Source organism: Lepidochelys kempii, chromosome 12 (assembly GCF_965140285.1).
Source record: "Lepidochelys kempii isolate rLepKem1 chromosome 12, rLepKem1.hap1, whole genome shotgun sequence".
In the NCBI taxonomy this organism is placed as follows: domain Eukaryota; kingdom Metazoa; phylum Chordata; order Testudines; family Cheloniidae; genus Lepidochelys; species Lepidochelys kempii.
Genome location: NC_136391.1, coordinates 2998885 through 3026583, shown reverse-complemented (window position 1 = coordinate 3026583; position 27699 = coordinate 2998885). Strand labels below are relative to the sequence as shown.

The 27699-nt window shown below is 57.0% G+C and overlaps 1 protein-coding gene across 10 annotated transcripts in view; it reads left to right on the top strand.

The window, feature by feature from the left end:
* The window catches only part of RIPOR1 (RHO family interacting cell polarization regulator 1), a 118238-nt gene that overhangs the window by 24810 nt on the left and 65729 nt on the right, over window positions 1–27699 (top strand). For 3 of the 10 annotated variants that reach the window (XM_073307143.2, XM_073307137.2, XM_073307134.2), the window contains exon 1: window positions 20881–21055. The exons of 2 other annotated variants lie outside the window; for them this stretch is intronic. In XM_073307143.2, coding sequence (XP_073163244.2) covers window positions 20896–21055 — 160 coding nt within the window. In that variant the 5' untranslated portion in view covers window positions 20881–20895. Of the gene's footprint in view, window positions 1–1124; window positions 1203–20840; window positions 21056–27699 lie in introns of those variants that run through there. 5 more of the 10 variants (XM_073307133.2, XM_073307132.2, XM_073307141.2 and 2 more) reach the window with 4 other exon arrangements.

The window sequence follows — 27699 nt, the reverse complement described above, 5'->3', positions numbered from 1 at the left end:
TTATGCAGTGATAAGGGAGGGCAAGTCAATGCCCCAGGCCCTTGGGCATAGGCCAGTTTAACTGCAGTAATGGGGCAGATGGGTTTGATACAGTGGTAACTTGAACTCATTGGGTGCCACGTTACCGAAGGTCTTGTGCAGGGGGTGAGGAGCTGACCTCTGCCCGCTGGACACACCGTGTCCCTGAGCATCCTGTGCAGGCGTCAGGGTCTGAGTGAGCCCCGCCCCACGGACGTGCTACAGCCCCACGGATCCTGTGAAGGAATCGGGCCCTGGCCCCCGCCCCACGGACGTGCCGCAGCCCCACGGATCCTGTGAAGGAATCGGGCCCTGGCCCCCGCCCCACGGACGTGCCGCAGCCCCACGGATCCTGTGAAGGAATCGGGCCCTGGCCCCCGCCCCACGGACGTGCCGCAGCCCCATGGATCCTGTGAAGGAATCGGGCCCTGGCCCCCGCCCCACGGACACGCCGCGGCCCCACGGATCCTGTGAAGGAATCGGGCCCTGGCCCCCGCCCCACGGACGTGCCGCAGCCCCACGGATCCTGTGAAGGAATCGGGCCCTGGCCCCCGCCCCACGGACGTGCCGCAGCCCCACGGATCCTGTGAAGGAATCGGGCCCTGGCCCCCGCCCCACGGACGTGCCACAGCCCCATGGATCCTGTGAAGGAATCGGGCCCTGGCCCCTGCCCCACGGACGTGCCGCAGCCCCATGGATCCTGTGAAGGAATTGGGCCCTGGCCCCCGCCCCACGGACGTGCTGCAGCCCCACGGATCTTGTGAAGGAATCGGGCCCTGGCCTCTGCCCCACGGACGTGCCACAGCCCCACGGATCCTGTGAAGGAATCGGGCCCTGGCCCCCGCCCCACGGACACGCCGCGGCCCCACGGATCCTGTGAAGGAATCGGGCCCTGGCCCCCGCCCCACGGACACGCCGCGGCCCAGGGGGGCCTGGCCTGGGGTCGCTGCGCCCCAGCGGGCGGGGCAGGAAGATCAGAGCCCCCCGGACAGGGTGGGGGGCTGCGCGGGGGGCCGAGCGCAGCTCCGGCCCGCGGCCCGCTGAAGCCCGGGCCCGGCGTGGGCCGGGCCGGGGGCGGGAGTCGCTGCCGCGGGCCCCGCCCAGGGGCTGGAGGAGGCGGTGGCTGCGGGCCGCGCTGCTCGGGCCTGGCCGCCGGGCGGGGAGCGAGCGGCTGCTGCAGCCATGTAAGTGCCGGGCCGGGCTTGCGGGGGTCCCGGGCCGGGCCTGGGGGGAGCGGCCGGGCTCGCTGGCGGCGCTGGGCACTGCTCCCGCGGCCGCTGCCCAGTCCCCTCTCCACCCTCCCCGCACCCCTCTGTGGGGGGGCCCACGGGGACCCTCCCCCCTCATCCTTCTATGGGGGGGCCCACGGGGACCCTCATCCTTCTATGGGGGGGCGCACGGGGGGACCCTCCCCCCTCATCCTTCTATGGGGGGGCCCACGGGGACCCTCCCCCCTCATCCTTCTATGGGGGGGCCCACGGGGACCCTCATCCTTCTATGGGGGGCACACCCCTGCATGGAGGGGGGCACTCGGGCCCGGGGGACACTGGGCCATGGTCATTTTCCCTGTCGTTGCCGAGTAATTGTAACCTCCTTTGGAAAGGAGTGATCAGGCTCCAGCTCCCAGGGAGCGCTCTGGGTGCCAATTGGCTTTGATTTCCTCGCTGCCTGCGGGACTCTGTGTCCAGCGAGTTGCATTATTTGGGTAATAACCAGTGTGGGTTTCAGAGGCTGGTGCTGGACGAGTTTCCTCAGCTTGGTAGGCTGTAATTTACAGATGAAAGGTTTCGGCTCCTTGCAGCTTGCCTGCCCGCCTCCCCACCCTCCCTGGCTTGCTTTTGATGCTGGGCCTGTTTAATCCTTTGCTGGTAGCTAAGGCATGGCACAGAAGAGTCCAGCCAGAGAGGAAAGTATGCAGCGGATAGGTTTGGTTTGACAGTAAAGCTATTGCAGTGATGGGATGTTTCTGAAATTCAGGGCTGTGACCTCGAGTTCTCTGTGCTTGTGTGTGCCAGCAAGATCAGCTGAGGGGTTCCTCATTCTTAAATTACCAAGAAGCATTTTCATGGCCCTTGAGAGCTGAAAGCAGCTACTGTGAGAACCCTCTTGAAAGGGGACCTGCACAGAGAAAGTAATTAGGCCTGTGCTGCTTTCCCCCATTTTATGATAACTACAGAGAGCTCAAAAGGGGCTTCTGGTGTTTGCCAAACTAAATGCTTTAGTGTGTGTGTTAGAGAGTGAGTGAGTTATCGCGGGGGACATGGAAGCAAAAATGGATGGGAACCTGGGAGGCAGTGACCATGAGATGGTCGAGTTCAGGATCCTGACACAGGGAAGAAAGGAGAGCAGCACAATAAGGACCCTGGACTTCAAAAAAGCAGACTTTGACTCCCTCAGGGAACTGATGGGCAGGATCACCTGGGAGAATAACATGAGGGGGAAAGGAGTCCAGGAGAGCTGGCTGTATATTAAAGAATCCTTATTGAGGTTCAAGGAACAAACCATCCTGATGTGTCGAAAGAATAGTAAATATGGCAGGCCACCAGCTTGGCTTCATAGTGAAATCCTTGCTGATCTTAAACACAAAAAAGAATCTGACAAGAAGTGCAAGATTGGACAAATGACCAGGGAAGAGTATAAAAATATTGCGCAGGAGTGAAATCAGGAAGGCTAAATCCTACTTGGAGTTGCAGCTAGCAAGAGATGGTAAGAATAACAAGAAGGGTTTCTTCAGGTATTAGCAACAAGAAGAAAGTCAAGGAAAGTGTGGGCCCCTTACTGAATGAGGGAGGCAACCTAGTGACAGAGGATGTGGAAAAAGCTAATGTACTCAATGCTTTTTTTGCCTCTGTCTTCACAAACAAGGTCAGCTCCCAGACTACTGCACTGGGCAGCACAGCATGGGGAGGAGGTGACCAGCCCTCTGTGAAGAAAGAAGTGGTTTGGGACTGTTTAGAAAAGCTGGACGGGCACAAGTCCGTGGGGCTGGATGCGCTGTGTCTGAGAGTGCTAAAGGAGTTGGCGGATGTGATTGCAGAGCCATTGGCCATTATCTCTGAAAACTCATGGCGATTGGGCAAGGTCCCAGATGACTGGAAAAAGGCTAATGTAGTGGCCATCTTTAAAAAAGGGAAGGAGGAGGATCCTGGGAACTACAGGCCAGTCAGCCTCACCTCAGTCCCTGGAAAAATCATGGAGCATGTCCTCAAGGAATCAATTCTGAAGCACTTGGAGGAGAGGGAAGTGATCAGGAATAGTCAGATGGATTCACCAAGGGCAAGTCATGCCTGACTAATCTAATTGCCTTCTATGACGAGATAACTGGCTCTGTGGATGAGGGGAAAGCAGTGGACGTGTTACTCCTTGACTTTAGCAAAGCTTTCGATACGGTCTCCCACAGTATTCTTGCCAGCAAGTTAAAGAAGTATGGGCTGGATGAATGGACTATAAGGTGGATAGATCGTCGGGCTCAATGGGTAGTGATCAATGGCTCCAAGTCTAGTTGGCAGCTGGTATCAAACGGTGTGCCCCAAGGGTCGGTCCTGGGGCCAGTTTTGTCCAATATCTTCATTAATGATCTGGAGGACAGCGTGGATTGCACCCTCAGCAAATTTGTAGATGACACTAAACTGGGAGGAGTGGAAGATATGCTGGAGGGTAGGGATAGGATACAGAGGGACCTAGAGAAATTAGAGGATTGGGCCAAAAGAAATCTGATGAGGTTGAACAAGGAACAGTGCAGAGTCCTGCACTTAGGACGGAAAAATCCCGTGCATCGCTACAGACTAGGGACCGAGTGGCTAGGCAGCAGTTCAGCAGCAAAGGACCTAGGGGTTACGGTGGACGAGAAGCTGGATATGAGTCAACAGTGTGCCCTTCTTGCCAAGAAGGCCAATGGCATTTTGGGGTGTATAAGTAGGGGTATTGCCAGCAGATCGAGGGAGGTGATCGTTCCTCTCTATTCGACATTGGTGAGGCCTCCTCTGGAGTACTGTGTCCAGTTTTGGGCCCCACGCTACAAGAAGGATGTGGAAAAATTGGAAAGAGTCCAGTGGAGGGCAACAAAAAAATACGAGGGGACTGGAACACATGAGTTATGAGGAGAGGCTGAGGGAACTGGGATTGTTTAGTCTGCAGAAGAGAAGAATGAGGGGGGTTTGATAGCTGCTTTCAACTACCTGAAAGGGGGTTCCAAAGAGGATGTCTCTAGACTGTTCTCAGTGGTAGCAGATGATAGAACAAGGAGTAATGGTCTCAAGTTGCAGTGGGGGAGGTCTAGATTGGATATTAGAAAACTCTTTTTCACTGGGAGGGTGGTGAAGCACTGGAATGCGTTACCTAGGGTGGTGGTGGAATCTCCTTCCTTAGAAGTTTTTAAGGTGAGGCTTGACAAAGCTCTGGCTGGGATGATTTAATTGGGGATCGGTCCTCCTTTGAGCAGGGGGTTGGACTAGATGACCTCCTGAGGTCCCTTCCAACCCTGAAATTCTTTGACTCTGTGGTTGACTGGAGAGCTGGGTGGTTTAGGACATCAGGGTGTCCATGGAAGGAGAATCCAATTAAGTGAGATGGAAAGTGATCTTTATTCCGCCTCTTTGAAAACCTGTGACCCAAGCTCTCCTTGCTAAGGAGTCAGCATCCCAGCCCCTTTGTTAAAGGGTTACCTGAACTCCCAGGCCACATTTGAGTTTTCCAGTGAAAAAGGAAAGACCAGCCTTGCTTGACACTCTGATATTTATAAGGACAAAAATCAAGATGCGAGAACCTGCCAGACAAAAATCAAAGTGTGTGTGTGTGTATATAAATGTATGGGGGTTTACCTTTGCAGCTCACTTTTAAGTGTATCCCCAAGTTAAGGGCTCCAGCTGTACTGTGATGCAGGTAGGCGCAGGATCTGGGCCTTCGCCTCCCATTTGGGGCTAGGTTTGGAGGCCGGTGGGTGAGTCTTCCTTAAACTAGATGGCACTTGCCCAGGCCAGACAAGATAACACACTGGGTTCTCTTTTCCTTCCTTCCTTCCCCTTGGTTGTATTAATAGAAGCTTTGTAAGTTATGAGGGGAATTTGGTGATGCAGGCTGTGTGTTTCTGGGCAGCCTCTGAACCGATTAGTGATCGCTTTGAAGGCCTTTTGCTTTTGTGTTTTCTGGCATCTATGTCCTTGGCGGGCATTACTTCTCATTGACGCGCAGGAGGGCACTTGCAGAGGGCATCCAACGTGCGGGCTCTGGCTATTAAAGCTTGAAGGCCCAAAGAGTTTTCACCCATTTGCCATTTAGGGCCTGCCTCATCTACTCTTCCCCCCCACCCTGTGTTGGAAGTGGCTGCGTGCTCTGGGTGGAAGGCCGGGCAGCCGCCCCCAGGCTGCAGTGCTGCAGCCGGCCCTGTAACCAGTCACAGAATCGCAGCAATCAGAGAGAGGTCGGGTTGGGAGGAACCTCAAGAGCTCACCTCACCCCATGCCAAGGCAGGCCCAGGTGTGGGGAGCTGACGGGTGCAGGAATCGGAACCTTTGAACGCTGCCTGTCTCCTCGGTGGGGGCCGGAGTGCTGGGCGTCAGGCTGGAGGGGCTGGTTTGCTTTGAAGCGTCACAGGGGGCAGCTTTGGCTGCCCTTGCCCAAGCCCTCCAGGAGAAAGCCAATGCTGCCTCTGACAGCTGGCTTAGCTGGCCGTGTCCTCAGAGGGCAGGGACAGGAAAGTGCCATTGGGTCTAGCTGGCTGTTCCCCGGGAGGCAGGGCAAGAACAGTCCCTGCAGGGTATTGTCTCGGGCCAGTGCAGGGTGTGTGTCTCCATTCCTAATCCTTCCCCTCTCCCCCTGACTGGGAGGCTGATTCCCCAGCTCCAGGCTGGGGGGCCATTGTCAGACCTTGACTCAGCCTGATCCATGTTTCTCTCAGCCGAAGAGAGGAGAGTGCAGGACAGAGTGTAACCTAACCCATCCAGGCAACTGCAGCATGCCAGAGCCGGTGGCGGGGAGTGCCCGAATTCCCCTTCGCCCCTGGAATACTCAGCTTCTAGTGGAGCAGCTGGCAAGCCTGTCTCCCTGGATTTGGTGCCTGTCGCTGCTGGTCCTGGAGAGGGGCCTTCCGCGGGACCTCTGAGGACAAAGTCCCCTGAGCGGCACTGGGTGCTCTCAGCAAGTTGCAGGTTCTGGGAAGGGGAAACCTGGCACTGCAGACTGTCTTGTGGAGAGGAGCCAGCTTCTGCAGTTCTGTGTCTCTGCCCAGGGCTCCCAAGTGTGGGAACGAGCAGCCAAGCCCTGGGCTTCAGCATGCTTTGGGGTAGCTGGGTTCACCCTCTGCCCTACCTTGTTGGGAACTTTCACAAACTCTGTCGTTCCATGACTTGTCCCCAGGCACATAACTTCCTTCTGGGGTCTCTCTGGCTGCTGGGTGATCCCGCTTTGGGCCTCTGCCATCCAGAAGGGACAGGAGGTGATTAGAGCCACTTCCTGTTGCTCTGCAGCTTGCTTGTGTGTTTGTCCTTTTGCATTTTCCTAATCCACTTAAGAGCATTTTTGCTGCTTGAATTATAAATACTGCTGCAATGAGCACTTTCCCACACGCTCCTGGGCTTGGGGGAAACAGACTCAGGTGCCCAGCAAGCTGAGCAGTGCTTACTCCATGGCACAGTAGTATGGGTCACCTGGGGAAGAAATGGATCTGCATGCCAGTGGGGTTTGATGAACGTGTGGGCTGCAAGCCGCTCGCCTCCCCAGGGGATCCCTGCATGGCAGCGCTTGCAGGATGTGGAGTGGAGGGTTTGTGGCTACTCGGATCATTCTGTGCTTGCTCTCCTCTCATAAAGGGGTCACAGGACTATGCATCCTTGCGTCTTCTCGGGGGCCCGTCTAGCTTTTGGGTCCAGGTGCTGGGATAAGGATTGAGCCCACAGGATGGTATGAACTACTGAACCACTGTGCTGCTCAGGTTTGGCGCGGTTAGCCCTGTCTTGTCAATGGTCCCCAGGAGCCATTGTGGGCTGGGCTGTCTGAATGTAGCCAGTATCCGGGAGCAGTGAGGACAAGGCAAAGGGGTTCTCGCAGCGTTAAGCATGGATGCTTTCAGTCCACCCAGTGCAGCAGCCTGACGCCAGCTTCCTGGGTCCACTGACCTGTCTTGTGGGGGGAGCATAGGTGTGGGCCCGCAGCTGTGCATGCCCCACAGCATGGCTCTCTGCTATCCAGCATCTGGCATGCAGCGGCACCCCCCGCGCGGCAGAGTTAAATAGATTAGGGGGTGGGGGAGCAAGAGGCAGCCGAAGACGGCCTTGCCTTCAAAGGCTTTGACTCCCCCGGGCCGCGCAGTGCACTGGTCACCCTCTTGCTGATGAACTCTGTTCCTCAGCTCTGTGTCTGACAGCGCCTTAGGGCTGCAGGAATCCCGTTAGTCATGAATACTTTTGGAGTGATTGCTCCGAGTTGCACATGAGACATTTCCTGCTGTGCTGGGAGGAGAGCCGGTCTGATACGGAGAGCTCGCTCTGCCCTTGGGGGCTTGCATGCGGACAGCTGAGGCACTGACTGGAAAATGCCCCAAATTCCTGGCCCTCACGACCTCAGACATGCTTTCTGTGATGGGAGAAGAGGAAGAAGGCTGGAGGAAGAGCAGAGTATGGGCTTCCTAGAATAACCCACAGGTTACCACTGCACTTCTTCCGCCCCCCCAAAATGGCCCACCTCTCACGTTTGTGGCAGGGACAGCTTTGTTCTGTGTCTGTACGGTGGCTAGCACAGGGGTGGGCAAACATAGAGAATCATAGAATATCAGGGTTGGAAGGGACCCCTGAAGGTCATCTAGTCCAACCCCCTGCTCGAAGCAGGACCAATTCCCAGTTAAATCATCCCAGCCAGGGCTTTGTCAAGCCTGACCTTAAAAACCTCTAAGGAAGGAGATTCTACCACCTCCCTAGGTAACGCATTCCAGTGTTTCACCACCCTCTTAGTGAAAAAGTTTTTCCTAATATCCAATCTAAACCTCCCCCACTGCAACTTGAGACCCTTACTCCTCGTTCTGTCATCTGCTACCATTGAGAACAGTCTAGAGCCATCCTCTTTGGAACCCCCTTTCAGGTAGTTGAAAGCAGCTATCAAATCCCCCCTCATTCTTCTCTTCTGCAGGCTAAACAATCCCAGCTCCCTCAGCCTCTCCTCATAACTCATGTGTTCTAGACCCCTAATCATTTTTGTTGCCCTTCGCTGGACTCTCTCCTATTTATCCACATCCTTCTTGTAGTGTGGGGCCCAAAACTGGACACAGTACTCCAGATGAGGCCTCACCAATGTTGAATAGAGGGGAACGATCACGTCCCTCGATCTGCTCGCTATGCCCCTACTTATACATCCCAAAATGCCATTGGCCTTCTTGGCAACAAGGGCACACTGCTGACTCATATCCAGCTTCTCGTCGACTGTAACCCCTAGGTCCTTTTACGCAGAACTGCTGCCTAGCCATTCGGTCCCTAGTCTGTAGCGGTGCATTGTATTCTTCCATTCTAAGTGCAGGACCCTGCACTTATCCTTATTGAACCTCATCAGATTTCTTTTGGCCCAATCCTCCAATTTGTCTAGGTCCTTCTGTATCCTATCCCTGCTCTCCAGTGTATCTACCACTCCTCTTAGTTTAATATCATCCGCAAATTTGCTGAGAGTGCAATCCACACCATCCTCCAGATCATTTATGAAGATGTTGAACAAAACCGGCCCCAGGACCGACCCTTGGGGCACTCCACTTGATACCGGCTGCCAACTAGACACGGAGCCATTGATCACTACCCGTTGAGCCCGACAATCTAGCCAGCTTTCTACCCACCTTATAGTGCATTCATCCAGCCCATACTTCCTTAACTTGCTGACAAGAATACTGTGGGAGACCGTGTCAAAAGCTTTGCTAAAGTCAAGAAACAATACATCCACTGCTTTCCCTTCATCCACAGAACCAGTAATCTCATCATAAAAGGCGATTAGATTAGTCAGGCATGACCTTCCCTTGGTGAATCCATGCTGGCTGTTCCTGATCACCTTCCTCTCATGCAAGTGCTTCAGGATTGATTCTTTGAGGACCTGCTCCATGAGCTTACATTTTGGCCTGAGGGCCACATCTGGGTATGGAAATTGTATGGTGGGCCATGAATGTTCACAAAATTGGGGGTTGGGGTGAGGGCTCTGACTGGGGGTGCAGGCTCTGGGATGGGGCCAGAAATTAGGAGTTATGTGTATGGGAGGGGGCTCCAGGCTGGTGTAGGGAGTTGGGTTGTGGGAGGGGGTCAGGACTCCAGCTGGAGGTGTGGGCTCTAGGGTGGGGTCAGGGATGCGGGGTTTGGGGTGCAGGAGGGGGTTGGGAGTGGAGCAGAGGAGTTTGGAGTATGGGAGGGGGCTCTGCGATGGGGGTGTGGGTTCCAAGGTGGGGCCAGAAATGAGGGTTTCAGGGTGTGGGAGGGGACTCTGGGCTGATGTTGGGGTGCAGGGGGTGATGGTAAGGGCTCTGGCTGGGGCGTGGGCTCTAGGGTGGGGCTGGGGATGAAGAGTTTGGGGTGCAGGAGGGTGCTCCGGGCTGGGACTGAGAGGTTCAGAGGGTGGGAGGGGGATCAGAGCTTGGGCAGGGTTTGGGGCTTGGGAGGCGATGAACGGTGAAGGGTGGTGCTTACCTCAAAGCAGTTCCTGGAAGCAGCAGCATGTTCCCCCCCCCCCCCCGACTCCTACTTGGAGGTGCGGCGCCGGCCAGGCAGCTCTGCGTGCTGCCCCGTCTGCAGGCGCCGCCCCTGCAGCTCCCATTGGCTGCGGTTCCTGGCCAATGGGAGCTGCAGAGCCAGGACTTGGGGCAGGGGCAGCGTGAGGAGCCCCCTGGCTGCGCCTATGTGTAGAAACCGGTGGAGGGACATGCTACTGCTTCCGGGAGCCACACAGACCCACGGCATGCGCGGAGTGGGGCAAACCCCCATCCCTGCTCCCTGGCTGGAGCACCGGAGTGGGACAAGCCCCCGACCCTGCTCCCCGGTAGAAGCTCAAGGGCCAGATTAAAAAGTCTGATGAGCCGGACACAGGCTATAGTTTGCCCACCCCTGGCCTAGCCCAAAGGGGTCTGGGACTGGGGCTCCTTGGTGCTACCGCAGTACACAGCCTGCTCTGTAGCCTGAATCCAATTTTCCTGTGTTTTCAATTTTCTGGCTCCATCCAGTTCAGCCCCTGCCTGCCCCGGATTCCCGTTGCAGAGCAGTCGCCTGGGCGTGTTCTGCCCACAGGGGGGTTAGTGCCGAGTGCCTGTGGCAGCTGTAAAAGTCTGTGGCTGCTCTAAGCTGCCTTGGGTGCTGACAGGCCCTTTCCCTGTTGGGCTGTAAACATAGAAAGAAGAAGTGGGAGTGGAGGGCAGCCGGACCGTGCCTAGAAGCATGGCGCTGTCTGACTGTGCAGCCCTGGGGCTCGTCCCTGCCAGGCGAGGGTGGAAGTCCAGTGGCTGACTGACTCATAGTGCATGACTGAGGCCAGAGCTCTGGCTTCAGTGTTTCTGCCCCCTTCAGTGCAGGCTTGGAAGCTGCTGCTCGTGGATTTACCCCAGGGCCTCGAGGCTCGGAGGAGCAGAGCTCAGCCTAGGAGATGTCTCTTGGCTTATGAAGCGAGGCGGCTGGGAGCCTGGGTCTTCTGGGCTTATCTCACCCTCTCTTCTAGGCCCTGCCTATGCTAGAACCTGTCGTTGCTGTCGGTGATTGTCGGCAGCAGCCTCCCGAAGTGGTGTTGCAAAGGGCTGGGGTGGGGCAGAACGTGGGCTGGGGACTTGCTGAGATGGGCCAGGCTCTGGGACCAGTACCGAGCATGGGTTTGTCGTGTCCACACCAAGTGGTTGAATAGTTTTCAGTGGCAGCTCAGAAGGGCCTGTGGGCAACCAAATGACCAGGGAAGAGTATAAAAATATTGCTCGGGCAAGCAGGAGTGAAATCAGGAAGGCCAAATCACACCTGGAGTTGCAGCTAGCAAGAGATGTTAAGAGTAACAAGAAGGGTTTCTTCAGGTATGTTAGCAACAAGAAGAAAGTCAAGGAAAGTGTGGCCCCCTTACTGAATGAGGGAGGCAACCTAGTGACAGAGGATGTGGAAAAAGCTAATGTACTCAATGCTTTTTTTGCCTCTGTCTTCACGAACAAGGTCAGCTCCCAGACTACTGCACTGGGCAGCACAGCATGGGGAGGAGGTGACCAGCCCTCTGTGAAGAAAGAAGTGGTTCGGGACTATTTAGAAAAGCTGGACATGCACAAGTCCATGGGGCCGGATGCGTTGCATCCGAGAGTGCTAAAGGAGTTGGCGGATGTGATTGCAGAGCCATTGGCCATTATCTTTGAAAACTCATGGCGATCGGGGGAGGTCCCGGACAACTGGAAAAAGGCTAATGTAGTGGCCATCTTTAAAAAAGGGAAGGAGGAGGATCCTGGGAACTACAGGCCAGTCAGCCTCACCTCAGTCCCTGGAAAAATCATGGAGCATGTCCTCAAGGAATCAATCCTGAAGCACTTAGAGGAGAGGGAAGTGATCAGGAACAGTCAGCATGGATTCACCAAGGGCAAGTCATACCTGACTAACCTAATTGTCTTCTGTGTGAGATAACTGACTCTGTGGATGAGGGGAAAGCAGTGGACGTGTTATTCCTTGACTTTAGCAAAGCTTTTGACAGTCTCCCACAGTATTCTTGCCAGCAAGTTAAAGAAGTATGGGCTGGATGAATGGACTATAAGGTGGATAGAAAGCTGGCTAGATTGTCGGGCTCAACGGGTAGTGATCAATGGCTCCATGTCTAGTTGGCAGCTGGTATCAAGTGGAGTGCCCCAAGGGTCGGTCCTGGGGCAGGTTTTGTCCAGTATCTTCATTAATGATCTGGAGGATGGCATGAATTGCTCCCTCAGCAAGTTTGCAGATGACACTAAAGTGGGAGGAGAGGTAGATACGCTGGAGGGTAGGGATAGGATATAGAGGGACCTAGAGAAATTAGAGGATTGGGCCAAAAGAAATCTGATGAGGTTCAACAAGGACAAGTGCAGAGTCCTGCACTTAGGACGGAAGAATCCCATGCACCGCTACAGACTAGGGACCGAATGGCTCGGCAGCAGTTCTGCAGAAAAGGACCTAGGGGTTACAGTCGACGAGAAGCTGGATATGAGTCAACAGTGTGCCCTTGTTGCCAAGAAGGCTAATGGTATTTTGGGCTGTATAAGTAGGGGCATTGCCAGCAGATCGAGGGAGGTGATCGTTCCCCTCTATTCGACATTGGTGAGGCCTCCTCTGGAGTACTGTGTCCAGTTTTGGGCCCCACACTACAAGAAGGATGTGGAAAAATTGGAAAGAGTCCAGCGGAGGGCAACAAAAATGATGAGGGGACTGGAACACATGACTTATGAGGAGAGGCTGAGGGAATTGGGGATGTTTAGTCTATGGAAGAGAAGAATGAGGGGGGATTTGATAGCTGCTTTCAAGTACCTGAAAGGCGGTTCCAAAGAGGATGGATCTAGACTATTCTCAGTGGTAGCTGATGACAGAACAAGGAGTAAAGGTCTCAAGTTGCAGTGGGGGAGGTTTAGGTTGGATATTAGGAAAACCTTTTTCACTAGGAGGTGGTGGAATCTTCTTCCTTAAAAGTTTTTAAGGTGAGGCTTGACAAAGCCCTGGCTGGGATGATTTATTTGGGGATTGGTCCTCCTTTGAGCAGGGGGTTGGACTAGATGACCTCCTGAGGTCCCTTCTAACCCTGATATTCTATGATTCTTATCAGCTCCAGGCCAGTTTCCTAGTGTGGCTGGGACCCAGGTGTGTCTGGGCTGAAGGGTAGGGCCAGGTTTGAACTCCAGCTCAGGCCTAACCCCCTCCGTCTACACACATGTTGTGCTGACTCAGAGCCCTAGCGCCCCATGGGGATGGAGGGTCTGAGCCTCTGGCAAGCTGGGACCCAGGGTTCAAGCCCTGTTGCTTTGGAGCATGCATTGGGAATCCACCAATAGTATCCCAAAATCTCACGGGCCAACTCTCTGTGACCTCTGGACAGTCGAGTTGCCCCATGCTGCACTATGAGCACAGGGCCCGAGCAGCGCTAGGAAGTGTGGGAGTTGAGGGCTGGACTCGGATGCACAATGCAGTGTGGATGCTGGAGCCCTAGGTTAGCAAACCTAGGGTCTGCTGACTTGAGTTCTGCTAGCCCAGCCCTTGCACCATCACTCACACTGATGGTTGGCATTAGCCCATGAAAGCCAGGGCTCCACCTCCATCCTCGACTCTCCCTGTCTAGGGCCTAGGTGTCGCAGCCTAAGTGATGCGTACAACTACCTGGCACATGTGGGGCCCAGTAGGGAAGGCTGGGTTTACATTGCTTTGGGCTGGTCTTGGGCCGGTAATGTGAATTAAGTAGCGCGTGGGTGTTGTCTTTCTGACAAGTATGCGGGGCAGCGCCTGAGTCTCTCCTTGGGACCGGCAGGTGGAGGTGACTGGCATGGGTTAGAAACCTCTGCCAGTGATGCGTTGTCTGCAGTTAGCTCTGACTCATGGGGCAGCCTGCCCTGGTCCCTGATGGACCCGCAGAGCATGGAGCAGGGCTGGCTCATCACAGCGGGAGCCAGTGTGGCACAGGGACCGAAAACCAGGGCTGAATGGCTGGGGACAGCTCAGCTGCCCATGGCCCCAGGCTGAGGGCGCGGAGGTGGCAGCTGGTGGTGCTGGGGCTCTGTGCCCGGGCTTAGCTGAGATCGGAGTCGTTCTGGAGGGGGACTGGACTTCTGAGGGTTGCAGCCTGGAATCTCACCCCCTTGGATAGTGACCAGGGCCAGGCTCCCCGGTGGCTTTTGGGCCAAGTGGATTGAACTGGCAGTTTCTGACTCTGTCCTGCCCTCCAGCTCCTTTACCTACCCAGGTCTCCTATTGTTTGCACTTTTGTCTGTCCAGGTTCAGCTCCATAGGGCGGGGTCCTGCCCGTTGCTTTGTCCGCACGGCCCTGTGCATGCTGGCAGCCCTGCATGCCCATTGCAGGTGATGAGCACAGGGCCCATCCGTGCATTTTGCTACTGAGCTGGGGGTGGGGTCCCTCTGACGCAGGGCTGTACCGAGGGCCCCTCAGGACCGAGTTCCCAGGCAGGAGAAGCTGTTCTGTAGCAGCTAAATGCTCTCCCTTCCCTCTTCTGTGCTCCTGCGGCAGGCTTGAGCTGCCAACCTGCATTGAAACCACACCAGAGGGTTTGAACCAGGGACGACGGCAGGACCTGCCGAGCTGGATTCGTGCTTTGCTGTGAAGCTGGCAGAGCTGCACTGGGCTGGGGAGGGGCTGGTGGACCCTGCGTGAGAGGCACTAGCAGGCCTTGTGAGGACAGCGGTACCTTTGGCAGGCTGAGTGGGTATGAGTCTCAGCCCTGCTGAGTTGCCAAGTAAATGAAAAGCAGCTACGAGCAGGGGGAGGGGAGGGAAAGAGGAGAGGAGCAGGGGTGGAGGGGGACACTCGTTCACTGCTTGCTCCTTGTCGGGGGTAGGTCGGTGTTGCAGGTGGGGGGAGGCTTCGTGCAGGACTCCCAGGCGCTCTGCGAGCTTGAGGCCCCCCCATGCTATCGCTGCCCTCCCAGCTCCCACTGAAGGGCAGCTGGTGGAGCTTGCCGGGAGCGGGCCTGGCCCCCCGCCCCAGGCTGGCCTGTGGGCAGTGCGGCAGAGGCCCTGGCCAGGAGCTCTGCGGGGCCGCAGCTGCGGGCAGGGAGTGCCGGGAGCACGGCCGTTCCAAGGGGTGACGTGGAGTGGAAAGGCCCCGAGCCAGGGCCGTGTGCTTCTCGCCAAAGAGAGCGGAAGGAATGAGCAAAATGGTTCTAGCCTCTGCCGCCCTGCTGGGACCGGGGGCCGCCTCAGGCGCCCCCAGGGACAGGCTCAGTGTGGCCCCATGCAGCCATCAGCAGCTGTCTGAGGGGTGGCGTGGGGGCCATGAGCAGCCTTTGTCTTCTCTCCTGGCAGAGCAGACACAGCTGATGGCTGGCAGCTTTTGCGTCCTGTGACTGACAGGCAATTACTAAGCCTCTCCAGGGAGACACAGGTGGCTCTTGGATGGAGGGCTGTGCCTCTGCTGTGCTCGCCTCCCCCCATGAAGTTGGCCTGCAGACGGCCCTGGCTCTTCGTGGCAGCAGAGACCCTGCAGGTGCAGCCCCTGGGCTCGTGCCTCGTTAGGGGCCGGATTCAGGGCTGGTGGAGCAGGGGCACCTCTGCTCACGTCTAGGCACCCTCCTGAAGCCAGACGTTACAAAGGTGTGGGCCGTGTCTCTGTGGGGGCTGGTCACTGCACTGGGGAAGAGGGGTGCGTGGTATTTCATTGTGTTAGCTTCCTAACCGGGCTCTGTGACTCTCTCTGCTCCGCAGCAGGGTCTGCTGGGCAGCGCCACTCAGGGCTTAGATCCTGACATGCCCACAGCGCGTTCTGGCCTGTCAGCGTTAACCCCTTAGTGCCATCCGATGTCAGTCCTCAAGCTAAATGGGAAATGCTGTTGCATGGAGAATTTATTCCCCTCCCCTCGAGTGTGCATGCCGGGGATTTGCTGTGGAGCTACTGGCAGGCGAATCCAAACCTCCCTTCATTTGGAAGGGTTTTCCCTATTTGATGGGTGGAGCTTGAGTGGAGAGGGCTCCAGGGAGCTTGGAGCAGGCTGTGCCCCTGGCCCAGACAGTGCTGAGCAGAGACCTTTGTGGAGTTAATGTTTACTAGCAAAAGTGCATGGTGAGGCTCCCTGGGTGCGGAGAGGGGGGCCAGAGTGGCGGGTGGGGAACTGCCCAGTAGCGTAGCTACTCCCCACTTCCTCTCCACCTAGCCCCTCGGCCGCAGGGCCTTGTTTCTCACCTATGGCCCATTCGTTGTGAAGTTGCCACCTGGGAGTTCTCCCAAGAGAGCAGCCCATCCCGGTGCAATGGCGGTACACGCTGCTGAGCCTGCGCTGACGATGCTGTCCTGGGGCCTCTCAAAGCTAGAGGTGGGGAGCTGCCAAAGACCTTGTCTTTGCTTGCGGTGGCTGTAGGCCATGTGTAGCTGCATGCCACAGGCTTTGTCCGCACTCGCTGCAGTGTGTAGCTACGTATGGCAGCTAAAGGCTTTGGCAGTGGGATGTGATGCCGCTACGTGTAGCAGTGTAGGCATGGGAGGTGCAGCCTGGGCATGGAGCAGGCAGTACGTACTTCCTGTGCTGAGGGGAAGCCAGCAGGGTATTTGAGCCCCACCGAAGGGGAGCCAGGTCCAAGGAGCCCAGCATAGCCGGAGAGGGCATGTGATTGTATTGTGAATACCTGCTCCCTATTGAGGGTAGTGTCACTAGTCAGCGGGTTCACTTTGTGGGCAGAGTGCCACTCCACTCCTCATCCTCCTCCTGCCCCGGCCTGGGTGTACCATCCAGAGAGGACACCTGAAGTCAGTACGTTTAGCTTGGGCCAGACGGAGGGTTATTCTGCCCTGGAAATCCAAGGTCTGGCCGTCTAGCTGATTGCAGTCTGGGGGTCTGCTGACTCGTAAGGCTTTAGTACGGTGCTGAAGGGTGCATGATGCAAGTCCCCGGGTCCGGCAGTATGTACGGCTACCACGGGATCCAGCTGCCATCAGACAGAACAGGGCGCGTCCCCTGGAGCCTCCCCCGTCAGTATGTTCAGTGACAGCACCCAGAGCATACAGCTGGTGGGAAGAGCGGCAGGGTAACTGCCCCAGGTGCTTTGCAGACCTCCAGGCTGGGGAAGACCGGATGGTGTAATGGCCTGACTTGCGCCCTTGCTGCCCTTCCTGCCCTTCTTCTGCCCAGAACCTCCCAGACCAGGAGAGTAAAGAGAGACATGGAACTGCCAGTTCGAGCCTTGTGCTCAGATGTAACTGGGGGAAGCTGGAAGGAGTGTTCGGGAGAAAAGTGACCGGATGGGGGTTGTTTGGGTGTGTTTTGTGGCATCTCTGTGTGCTTCTGCTTTGGTGTCTATTTCAGTTTAATTCCCTAGTGATCATGCTAAGAGGGCCTGTTCTCTTCTTTCTTCTCTACGCTGTTCAGGTTTTTTGTGATCCAACTGCATCTTCTAGGCCAGAATGGCTTATTCTATGTATTTGAGAGGTCGCATGATGCAGTGTGTAGAGGGGTTGGGAGCTGGGACTTGTGGGTTCTCTTCCTGGCTTTGTCACAGACTCCCTCTGTGACCCTGGAGCAGTCCCTTCGCCTGGGTGCGTCAGTGGCTCGTGGTTGGGCATACTGCTCCGGTAAGGAGTGGGACGCCCTGTGAGACTTGCAGGAGCAGTGCCTCAGCACACGGCATTGTTTGTTGTTCCACTTCATTGCCCTGCTTACTTCATTGCAATTTTGCAAACCCTGAACATAAAGTGGGATTAGTGTTCTTGCATCAGACCATTGCTGCCTCTCCTTTGAACGATGGGACGGTCCACAGGGGTCTGGGACAGGCGTGGCCCATTTCAAACTAGGGCGATCCTGCAAAATCTAGGCCAGATGTGAGAGTGGGGGAGCTTTGCAGACCTCTGAGCTGGGAAGGATGGGTGCAGCCATGCCAGTAAGCTCTGCTTCATTGATGGTTGGAGATGTGCTACCCTCACGCCGGTGCATCCACAGCTCTGCCGGCCTGTGACAGGCATGGGAACTGGGGACCAAGTACAGGTCTCCCCAGAGCACGGAGCAGGAGCTTGGGTCAGTACCCAGCATAGCCAGTTCTTGCCTGCTCAAAAGCTGGCCGTGGCAATTCCCTGCTGAACTCTAGAGTGGTTGAGTCCTTGAACCTGGAGCTGACAGAGCCCTGTTAGATCAGCCAGCCTGTCCCCCAGGGTCACCACAGGATTGTTCCTGACAGCAGGGTGGGCTGGGGCTGAGGTGGTACCGGCCTCTGCTGTGTCAGGCTGAGAGTGCTGGCTGCTGCTCGGGAGCTGTGGAGTGACTGCCCCAGCCTGGGGTGCCTTGGGCTAGTCTGACAGCACGAGATTCATTTGCTCTTTGAAGCCGGCTGGGCGGTGACCTGTAGCTCGTGACGCAAGCGCTGAGCAGAGCTGCGCACAGCACCCCTGGATAAGAAAACTACGTACAGCTGCAAACTGCGAGGGCAACGGCCCAGACTGTGCTCCCGGCATGCAGAGCCTCTTGCCCGTGAGCTCCTCTGACTCCAGTTCTCTCCTGGGGTGGGTGGGGAGAGGTGGCTGGCATAATGTGGCTAGTGTGGGGCTGGTTTGCAGCCTTGGTACAAGAGGGTTTGTGGGTGGGGGCAAGAATGAACTAAACCCTTCATTGTTTTCCTTGATTAGCTGGAAAGGGGCCGCCTCCCTGCTCTGTGCTGGAGGGAGATGCAACTTCCCTTGCAGCACCTCGCACGGAGCTTGTACACCGGGATGCAGTTACATCTCCATCCTCGACCTCGCACGGAGCTTGTACACCGGGATGCAGTTACATCTCCATCCTCGAGTGCAGTGGGGCTGAAGGGCAGACTCTTGGAATGTGGGAATTCTCTCTCTGAGCCTAGGCCTGGCTGCAGATGCCCTCTGTATGGAGCATATTGTACCTGCAGGCTGCAGGTTTAATTGCACTCGCCTGCTGCATCCTGGAAGTCAGGGAGACCCCGGAACAATTGTAGCTGGTGTGTCTTGGCTTGGGCCCTGAGTGAGCAGGGCTGCCCCTCCTGCACATGCCCTTGCTGCTTCTGGCCGCATTGTCTGGAGCTGACTCCCCACTAGGAGGCGCTGTCTTTATGGGGAGGCAACTTTGAGCTCAAGCCTCCGGCTCCCACCCTCCAGAATGAAGCTCTTCAAATCACCAGGGGAGGCAGCAAGGTCTAGTGGTTAGAGCACATGACTGGGAGTCTGGACTTCTGGGTTCTGTTCCTGCCTCGGCCGCTGGCTCACTAAGGTGGCCTTGGGTGTGTCACTTCCCCTCCCCGGGCCTCAGTTTCCTTATCAGTGAAATGTGTTTAATTGTACTCTCCTGCTGCAGCAAGGTGCTTTTGAGACCTTTGGATGGGAACCTGTCTGGACAAGCTGAGTGTTAGTGTCAAGGTGTTCTCACTGCTGTCCACAAAGGGGGCTCGCTACCCACAGGGGGATGGACGTAGCTGCCCAGGGTAAGGGCCCAGCGAGAGGTGACTCAGGCTGGGGTGGGTCATTTCATGGCCGACACACCCATGTTAGAGACAAGGATGGCTGCAATCTGCTCCCTCACGTGCCAGCAGGTACTTCCTTGGGGCTCCTGGGGAGCAGCCAGTGCAGCCCATCTGTGCACTCATGCCCTAGGGGCTGTGCCTGGCGCTACCCAGGCTCTGATTTCCACACTGGGTTTGTCAGTTCGTGGCATGCGTGTGAGAGACACGTTTCCCCTGAGCTCAGAGTCCAGTGGCATTGGCCCTGGGGAGAGTGGGTGGTGTAGGGCCTGGATTCAGTGGTAATACCCTTCTGCTGGGACTCACATGATCCTGGGACCATCTGCCGAGGTGTGAGACGCAATCGAAATGCTGCCAGCTCCATCCAGAGCAAGGCTGCCCTTTGATGGCCCTGCCCCACGCGGGGTCAGCCACGGGATGGCGCTGTCTCATAGGGTGGATAAGAACATAAGAACAGCCACACTGGGTCAGACCAGTGATCCATCTAGCTCAGTATCCTGTCTTTCAACAGTGGCCAGTGCCAGGTGCCCCAGAGGGAATGAACAGAACAGGGAATCATCAAGTGATCCATCCCCTGTTGCCCATTCCCAGCTTCTGGCCGTCATAGGTTAGGACACCCAGAACACAGGGTGGCGTCCCTGCCCATTGTGTCTAATAGCCATTGATGGACTTACCCTCCATGAACATATCTAGTTATTTTTTTAATGCAGTTATGCTTATGGCCTTCACAACATGCCCCGGCAGTGAGTTCCACAGGTTGGCTGTGTGCTGTGTGAAGAACTTCCATTTGTTGGTTCTAGACCTGCTGCCTCTTAATTACACTGGGTGACCCCTGGATGGGTGTGTGGAATAGTCCAGTTTGGGGGCTAGTGTTATCCGCCCTGCTTTACAGATGACCACAGAGAGGGCAAGGGACCGCTCAAGATCCCAGCCAGTCAGTGGCAGAGCTGGGAATGGGACCCAGGGATCCTGTGCACTAGTCCATGCTACTTTCACCTGTCTTGTGTCCTCAGTGAAGCCTGAGTTGTACAGAGCTTGGGGGAGCGGGGAATGGCTGGCACCATTACCCCATGTCTGCCGTTCCTGTTGGCTACTCATGCTGACTGGTGCAAGAGAGGTCACCTCTGTCATGTGAGGCCTGAAAGCTCTTGAGGGCTCCTGGGGAAGGCTGCCCCCAGCCAGAAGGGAACCATAGCTGGAGCTGCCTGCACTGACCACAGGGACAGAGCTGGGCTCAGTGGGGCAGAACTGAGCAAGCAGGAACTTCAGGAAAGCATCCCACTGGGCCCTGCTGTTCCGGTCCTGGAGACCCACCCAGGCTGAGTCCTGACCGGCAGCCCCCACCCCTCAGTGCTCCACACTGGGCCTTTGTCAGTCTTGCTGGCCCCAAACACCTTTCCCTTGTGACCCAGTGTGACTGGAGTCTCTTCTGTGTGGGTCCGGGGGGGCTTGAGCAATTGGCTCTTGCCAGTAGTGCCCTCTGGTGGGGGCTCCCCCCCCCCCCAAGCCTTGCAGGACACGGGCCTGATTCTGGCATGTCTCCCCAGGGCCCAGTGAGCACTGTGGTACCAGTCTCCTCATTGCAGTCGCCCACCGAATGCAGGCTCTGAGTGGCACTCGGCCGGGCTAAGCCCAGACTCGTTGCCAGGTTCCTGGCTTGCCCCCTTCTCTCAGTGCCAGCCTCGCAGCGCTGGGCGCTCTCCCTATCAGTGGGGGCTGGGGGAGGAGTTCCCAGCTCTTTGCAGCTGATATCCCTGTAGTTTCCTGTCTGAATCACATGGCTGGAGCCAGTTTCCATGGAGAAGGCGAAGGGGGTGGGCTCCCGTGTGCCTTTAAGACTTCAGTGTTTTCCTTCTGTCCATGGGAGTGGAACAAAGGGAAGGCGAGTGGCTGGCTGCGTGCTCCCTGCACGCTCGCTCTGCCTTGGCACCGGACATGTGAGTGCCAGTGGGCGGAGGGGCAGTGCCGGAAAGGGGGTGGGGGTGATGGGGGGCTGCTGGCTTGTTTAGGGATGCCCCCCCCCCCCCCCCGCTCTGGTATTTGCATCCTGCTGAACGGCCCTGTGGGGGAGATGCTGGGCCGAGTGCCTGTAGAGAAGGGGACGCAGCCCAGAGCTGGGCCAGCAAACCTTGGCTGTCCCTGCGGGATCTGGCTGGTGCTCATGGTGGTGGCTTTTGCCTGCAGGGTGATCTCTGGTTAGCGTGGTGACACTGGTCTGAGCGCAGGCTTGTGGCCTTTTGACAGGCAGGGCATGCAGAGCCTTAGGATACCTCCTTGCAGTCAGTGCTGGCCGCTCTGCGTGCCATGGACCAGCCGGGCTTTGCCAGCAGTCATACCTGGCAGTGCCTGCTCTCTGGGCCAGGGCTTCGCTCCTGAGCCCTATTGTTCTCAAGTTCAGCCTCGTGCTTGGGTATTTACAATAGTTGTAATCCAGGGGTTTGGATTGATGTCCCTGGGGACCAGGATAGGCAGCCCCCGTCCCTGCTGCCAGGCCAATAGGCCCTGGAGGGACCCACTCCGAGATATTCAGGCCTTGGTCTCTGCAGAGCAGGGGTCCATGAGTGTCACTGGGCTGAATGTACAGCTGCTGTGTCCTCTCGGGACTGGGTTTAATCCCCTGGTGCTGCCCACGGCCCGTTTCATGCAGACACTAACCTCGGGGCGCTTGGTCACGTGGATTTTTGCAAGCCAATGATGGCTGGGGCTGACCGCATGCACGCTGAGTTGGTGGCAAAGCGCCCACTGGCCTCGTGGACTGAGGCTGATAGCAGACAAAACCCCGCTTGTTCCTGTCAGGGAAGGATACGTCTGGTTTCCTGGGAGGCTCGGGGAGAACTGGAAAGGACTAATTGGAAGCCAAGTCATTACATAGAGGAATCTCCCCAAGCCACCCCCTGCCTGGGGCTTGGTGGGTTCACCCCTCGCTGTGTGGCTCCCAGAGGTGCTGTGCTGCTGGACGAGATTCAGGCCAGGGCCAGCTGGAGGGCGATGTCATTCGCAATGCCCCACCCCTGCGGCTGCATCCGGTTCCCAGTGCCTCAGCGCAGGATCCGCAGGGGCTGGAGGCTGGGGCCCTTGACGTAGGCAGGCTGTGGGGGCACTTGGGAAGGCCACCCACTGCCAGTCGATCAATGGCTGTTTGTCCTGCTGGCGGCTGCCTCCTCCCTGGGTTAGCACTTTCTCCTTTCTCTGCTATTGTGACAGGCTGAGGAATGCTTAAGGAATTGAAAGGACAAACCTTGCTTTGTTGCTGCCTTGGCTACTCCCATGTATTCCTGCCCAGCCACTGCCTGCCCAGAAAACTGGGGTGGGGGTGGGGGTGTTAATGCCCGCTTCCCAGTCAGTTCTGCTGGGTTGCTAGACCTGGGTGTACCCCAGAACCTTGCAGTGAGCTGGATGGTGCCTGGAGAATGGGCAGGCATCTGGGCCAGGCCTGGGAAATGTTACCAGCCACCCACTAGCCAGAGGCCAGCTGGAAAGGGGTTGGGGGGTGGACAGGGGGCACTGGGCTCTGCTCTGACCCGGCTTGGAAGCTCAGTCTGTCATGCTGGCCCCTAGCTAGCTGCTGTCTGACAAATGCCATCCACGTCCACCCCCTCCCACCCCCACAGTGTTCCTTGGAGGCGGGGCATTGTGACAACCGAATTGCAGAGCTCACACCTCATTAACCATACCTCCCTGACCCCCACCCCGTGGCAGGTGACTGATGAGGTGCTCAGAGCTGTGACAGATTGAGGTGGCATACGTGCTGACCAGTAGAGCTGGGAGCAAATAGTTATACCAGGCCCCACACGCCTGGGTTAGTGCTGGCTAGAACCCTCGCAGGGGCAAGCGCAGGGGGTGGGGGAGTTGGCTACCCTCACTGGGGCAAGCGCGCATGGCAGTGGCTGTGGGGGGGAATTGACAAACACCCCGTGCGGATGAGCCTGCCGGGTGACTGTCCTGGCACAGGCTGCGCCAGCGGTGAGCCTCCAGACCTGCGGGAATCCCCTGGTGCTGAGGAGCCACCAGCACCTGCTCAGGGCCGGCGGGTGATGTTCTCAGGGCTAGAGGAACCAGGTTACGTGCCCGTCAAGTGCTGAGGAAGGGTGAGAAGTGCCGAGGGGGCGCAAGAATGTCTGAGCTAGTGCTGCTCCTCCAGCAGGGCACTGACTCCTGCCTTAGGGGCCTCTCCCCGCCAGCACCTGGAGAGGGGGCTGCTGGCCCATGAGAGATCCCAGGACACAGGGGCTGCATCCCTGGGTCTCCATGGTCCCCTCTTGTCCCGGGAATGGGGAGGAGCTCTGGTGGCGCAGGACCCATAGTGGCGCCTGGCCAGGCCTTCTCACTGTCCCCTTCCTCCTTGGCCTCTCCCTCGGGGCTATTTATAGGGACATCCACTCTATTTCTGTCCTGCTGAGGGAGATGCGAGGAAGTGAAGTGGGGAGGGGGTTGCTAGGGCTGATCCCATTTGTGCCTCAGAGCCCCCGCTTGGTCTGCCCCCAAGGACTCAGCGCTGAGTCCTGCATGCACCCACTTTCTCCCTGCTCCTGGGACTCGCTGCTCGGCTGGGATCTGACCTTGCAAACCCGGTGGGGGAACCCCTGTGTCCCCACTGACTTCCTGGGGCCTGGCTCTAAGGGCTGCTCTCCATTGCTTCTCTTGGGGGTGATTTTTTTTTAACACTGAAATAGCTACGTTGTGCAGCCCCTAGTGTGGACACAGCGACAGGGGTCTAGAGACACCCTGTGCCAAGACAGCTTATCCCCCTGCCCTATAGGAATAGTGCACTGGTGTGAGCATCTTCACCCTGGGTTCACAGTGTCCACAATGGGGCAGTCAAATCAGCCCTGCCTCCTAGCACCAGGATTGGCAGAGGGCAAGTGGTGGCCAAAGCACCTGAGCCAAAAGCGGCAAAGCAATGCAGCCCCCATGGAATAGTCCCGCCCCATTGATTGGGGGTGAAACCAATCGGGCTCCGTTCCATTTAATGGGACTTTTAGGGCAATTGTTCTAGAAACGTAGAGTCTAACAGAGAAGGGTGTCCTGCTGCGGTGTTTAAACCATCTGATAGAATTTAATAGAGAAATCTGTGGCAGAATTTATGTCTCCTGGGTGACCTAAAAATCTCTAGGACTCTCAAAGGAAGGGCTCAGGGTGCCTGGAAAATACTGGTTAGCAGATTCCTGAGGCTTTGACCACGAAATCTATCTGTAGGGACTGGCTCCTGGAGAGCAGTGGTGAATCTTAGTCCCGTGGGTGAGGGCCGCATGGAAGTGGGAGGGAACTAGAAATGGAGCCTTCCAAAAGAAAACCAGGGACTCAGGTGAGAGGAAAAGCCAGAGTAGAAAGTCCACGGTGCCTGGAGGAGCCCTGAACATGACAGGCCAGAGCTGTGTGGGAGTGACAGGAGGTGCAGAGTGGAAATGGGGTGAGAGTCTAGCAGTGAGGGGAATTAGACACTGGAATAGTTAACCAGGGAGCTGGTGGTCTCGCCATAGCTTGGAGAATAGGTAGCTTTCTGTCAGACATGTTGTAATCCAGCTTCTGGGATGAGCTCCGTCATCTAGGTGGGCAGGGGGCGGAGCGACTGGTCATGGAATCCCCTTCCATTATGGGCCCTGGGGAGAACAGGGCACCTGCATTGTCCTCAGCATGCTCGTGATGCTTGCAGCTCTGCATGAAGACAATAATTGTAATCAATTCTCAGGCTTCAGACAGGTGCCTGCAGGGTCAGGAAGGAATCACCCTCCCAGTTGCACAATTGGTCAGATGTTTTTTGTTTTTTTTTGGGGGGGGTGGCAGGGGGTTTGCCTTCCTCTAAAGCATCAGAGATTGGCTACAGCTGGAAACAGGACAGGGTTTCAGACTCCTGCGGGTGGTCCAGACTCCTCTGTTTAGATGCCTGGGACTTGCTCCCATGCTCAGGATCTAATTGATCACCAGGTTTGGGAAGGAATTTTCCCCCAAGTCAGATTGGCTGGGACCCTAGGGGGGTTTCACCTTCCTCTGCAGCGTGGGGCACGGTTTTTCTTCAGTTTTTCTTCTGTCACATCTCATCTCATCAGTCCCTGCCATTCCAGGGCCCCTCAGTCCCTGCTGCTCTCTGCCTGTGGCACACGATACTTTAGTCTCCCGAGGACAGAAATGCTTCAGGCAAACATAACTGAGCTCCATGCGGGGTGTCTGGGTGGGATTCATTGGCTGGAGGACACAGGTGCTCAGACTGTCTGAAATCTAGGAAAGGGGCAGGAAGAAGTGTTGGGAGACCCGTCCAAGAGGTTGTCCATCAATCTGCAGCTGCCTGGGGTGGAGCAGGGCTGCGATATTTAGTTAATTTTTGCGGGAGCATTTTGGGGATCAGAAGGGGACATCTCGGGTCTGTGAGCCTGCCAGCAGCCTTCAGAATCCAGAATGAGAGCCCTGTGAATCCAGCTTCGTTCCAGGCTGGCGGCCTTTGCTTGTGCGGGGCTCCAGGGAACTGGAGTGAGGGGTGAGAAGTGCGTGGCTTTGCAGACTGTGCCTAGACTTGCCATGGCTTTGTTGTGGATCTTGCATGACGCATGCTGCATCCCCTGCTGCACTCCCCTCTCTGCTGGCCAAGCACTCCCTGTGGGAAGGCCCCAGGTCCCAAACCCCTCTGTGATCAGATCCTGCTGCCTCAGCGGGAGTCTTGCCATTGATGTCAGTGGAAGCAGGAAGAGAGACCTTGAGGTTCATGCTGAATTCCCTTTGCTCTCCCTTCCTTGACTTCGGTGCCCCTCGCGCTTGGGATGGATGGGCAGTGCTGAGTAGGGAGGACACCTGGCAGAGAGAGAGCCCTCTGGGCACAGCTGGTTTCACTTCTCAGAGCAAACCCTTGAAAGTGGTGGCATGGGATTGGCATAAAACCTACACAGCTCAGCACAGGCCAGGGCTGCGTCTCCTCAGAAAGCCCTACATCGCATTAAGCCTCAGGGGTAGTGTACACAACACTCTGCACACTGGTTTTACCAGCTCCAGCCAGCCGCAGAGCACGCCCCGCAGGTCTGTACACACGCACCTTGTCGGCCGTGTCTAGAGTACTTGTGCGTAGCTGTGAGACCAAAGTGATTCGATGGGCTAGCCAGGCCACCTGAGCTCCTGCTGCGGGCACCACTTTGCTGCCATCTGTTTCCAGTAAAGGTGTCACCAGGACCTGTGTGTGTCTGTACTCGTGCACGCGCACAAGCACGCTTCTTACTGATCTTTCAGAGGGGATTGCTGTGTGTGAAGGGAGCTCGGGAAGAATGGCAGCAGCCCCAGGTTTTCTCATCCCTAACACTTCGGCCTGCTCAGCGAGCGAAAGGGCTGGGCTCCTTCCAGCTAGCAGCATTGCAGTGCTGGGTTAAGGGCTGGCTGGACTCCTCGGTTCCAGCTCAGGGGGATCTGGGATACAGAGCTCCTAAGTGGCATAGGCAAATAAAGTAGCTATTCCCTGGGTTCCTGTGAGGAGAAGACTCTACAAACCCCTCCCACCCTGAGCTCTGAGAGTTCAAACCCAGATCTCCTCCCCAGGCCTCTCCTTGGACTTGGCAGTTCAGCACAGACGATGGCACTCTGAGACCAGACTCTGGGGGTGCTGGCCGTGTTTTAGCCCAGTACGGTGGGGGAGGACGACGGGACATATGGAGACTACAGAACCCAGCATGCAATGCTTCCTGTTGAGGCTGGTCACATTGAGGTGGAGTAGTGCATGCTGGGATCTGTAGTCTCCATGGGCTGTACCCCATATTAACATCGAGGGCTGACATGGTTACCCTCTAGAACCCCCTGGGCCTGGCTGCCTGCTGCTGTACAGACCCAAATGACTGGGTCTGGGTAGGGCAGTTGTGTGATTGACCCCTCTGAGTGTGGGTGGGTGTGGTCGAGGTCACAGTTGCGGAGGTAGCCCGTGTGGGGTGAGGTCCCAGGGGCTGGATCTCTGGGGCGAGGACGCAGCTGCATTGCTGTCTCTGTCCCACTCAGGCGCTCCTTGTGCCCATGAGTCTCTCCCCGGGCAGGGGCCGGCTGCATGAGGCCGCATTAAATCTCTCCGGACCCGTGCTGTGTTAGCAATGGCAGGCCGAGGGGCACGGGAGCTGGTGGGCGTTGTGCACTCTGCTGGTGCCCCTCAGTCCTGACCCTCAGCCCCCCTTGTTATCCAAGCCCCACACCCCCAGCTCGGCAGGTGCCCCTCGATTCCGATCCACAGCCCCCTCCTCTCCTGGCCTGGGCTCTGCTGGTGCCCCTCGCTCCTGCCTTGTCCCGACTGTGGTGGATTTTGTGGCTCTGCCACTCCCACGGGAGCTGTTTCTCCTTGAGCCCGGTCTCTGGAGGTGACTGGTCTCTTGTGTTGATTGTTCCTGAGGCACCTGCAGGCTGGGGCCAGCGTCCTGAGTGGCTGATCTCTGCTCCCTGGGTGCCAGGAGGGCAGCTCCCCACCCCCCCTTGCGTGTCTCTGCAGCAGATCACTCTGGCAAGGCACAGCTGGCTGGGCTCACTCTGGGGCGAGGTGAGGACGTGGGTGTGACTCCCCTGCCAGCACCCCTGATGCCCAGCTGCAGGTCCTGCCTCTCTCCTGCCCCTGGGCAGTGAGCGCGGG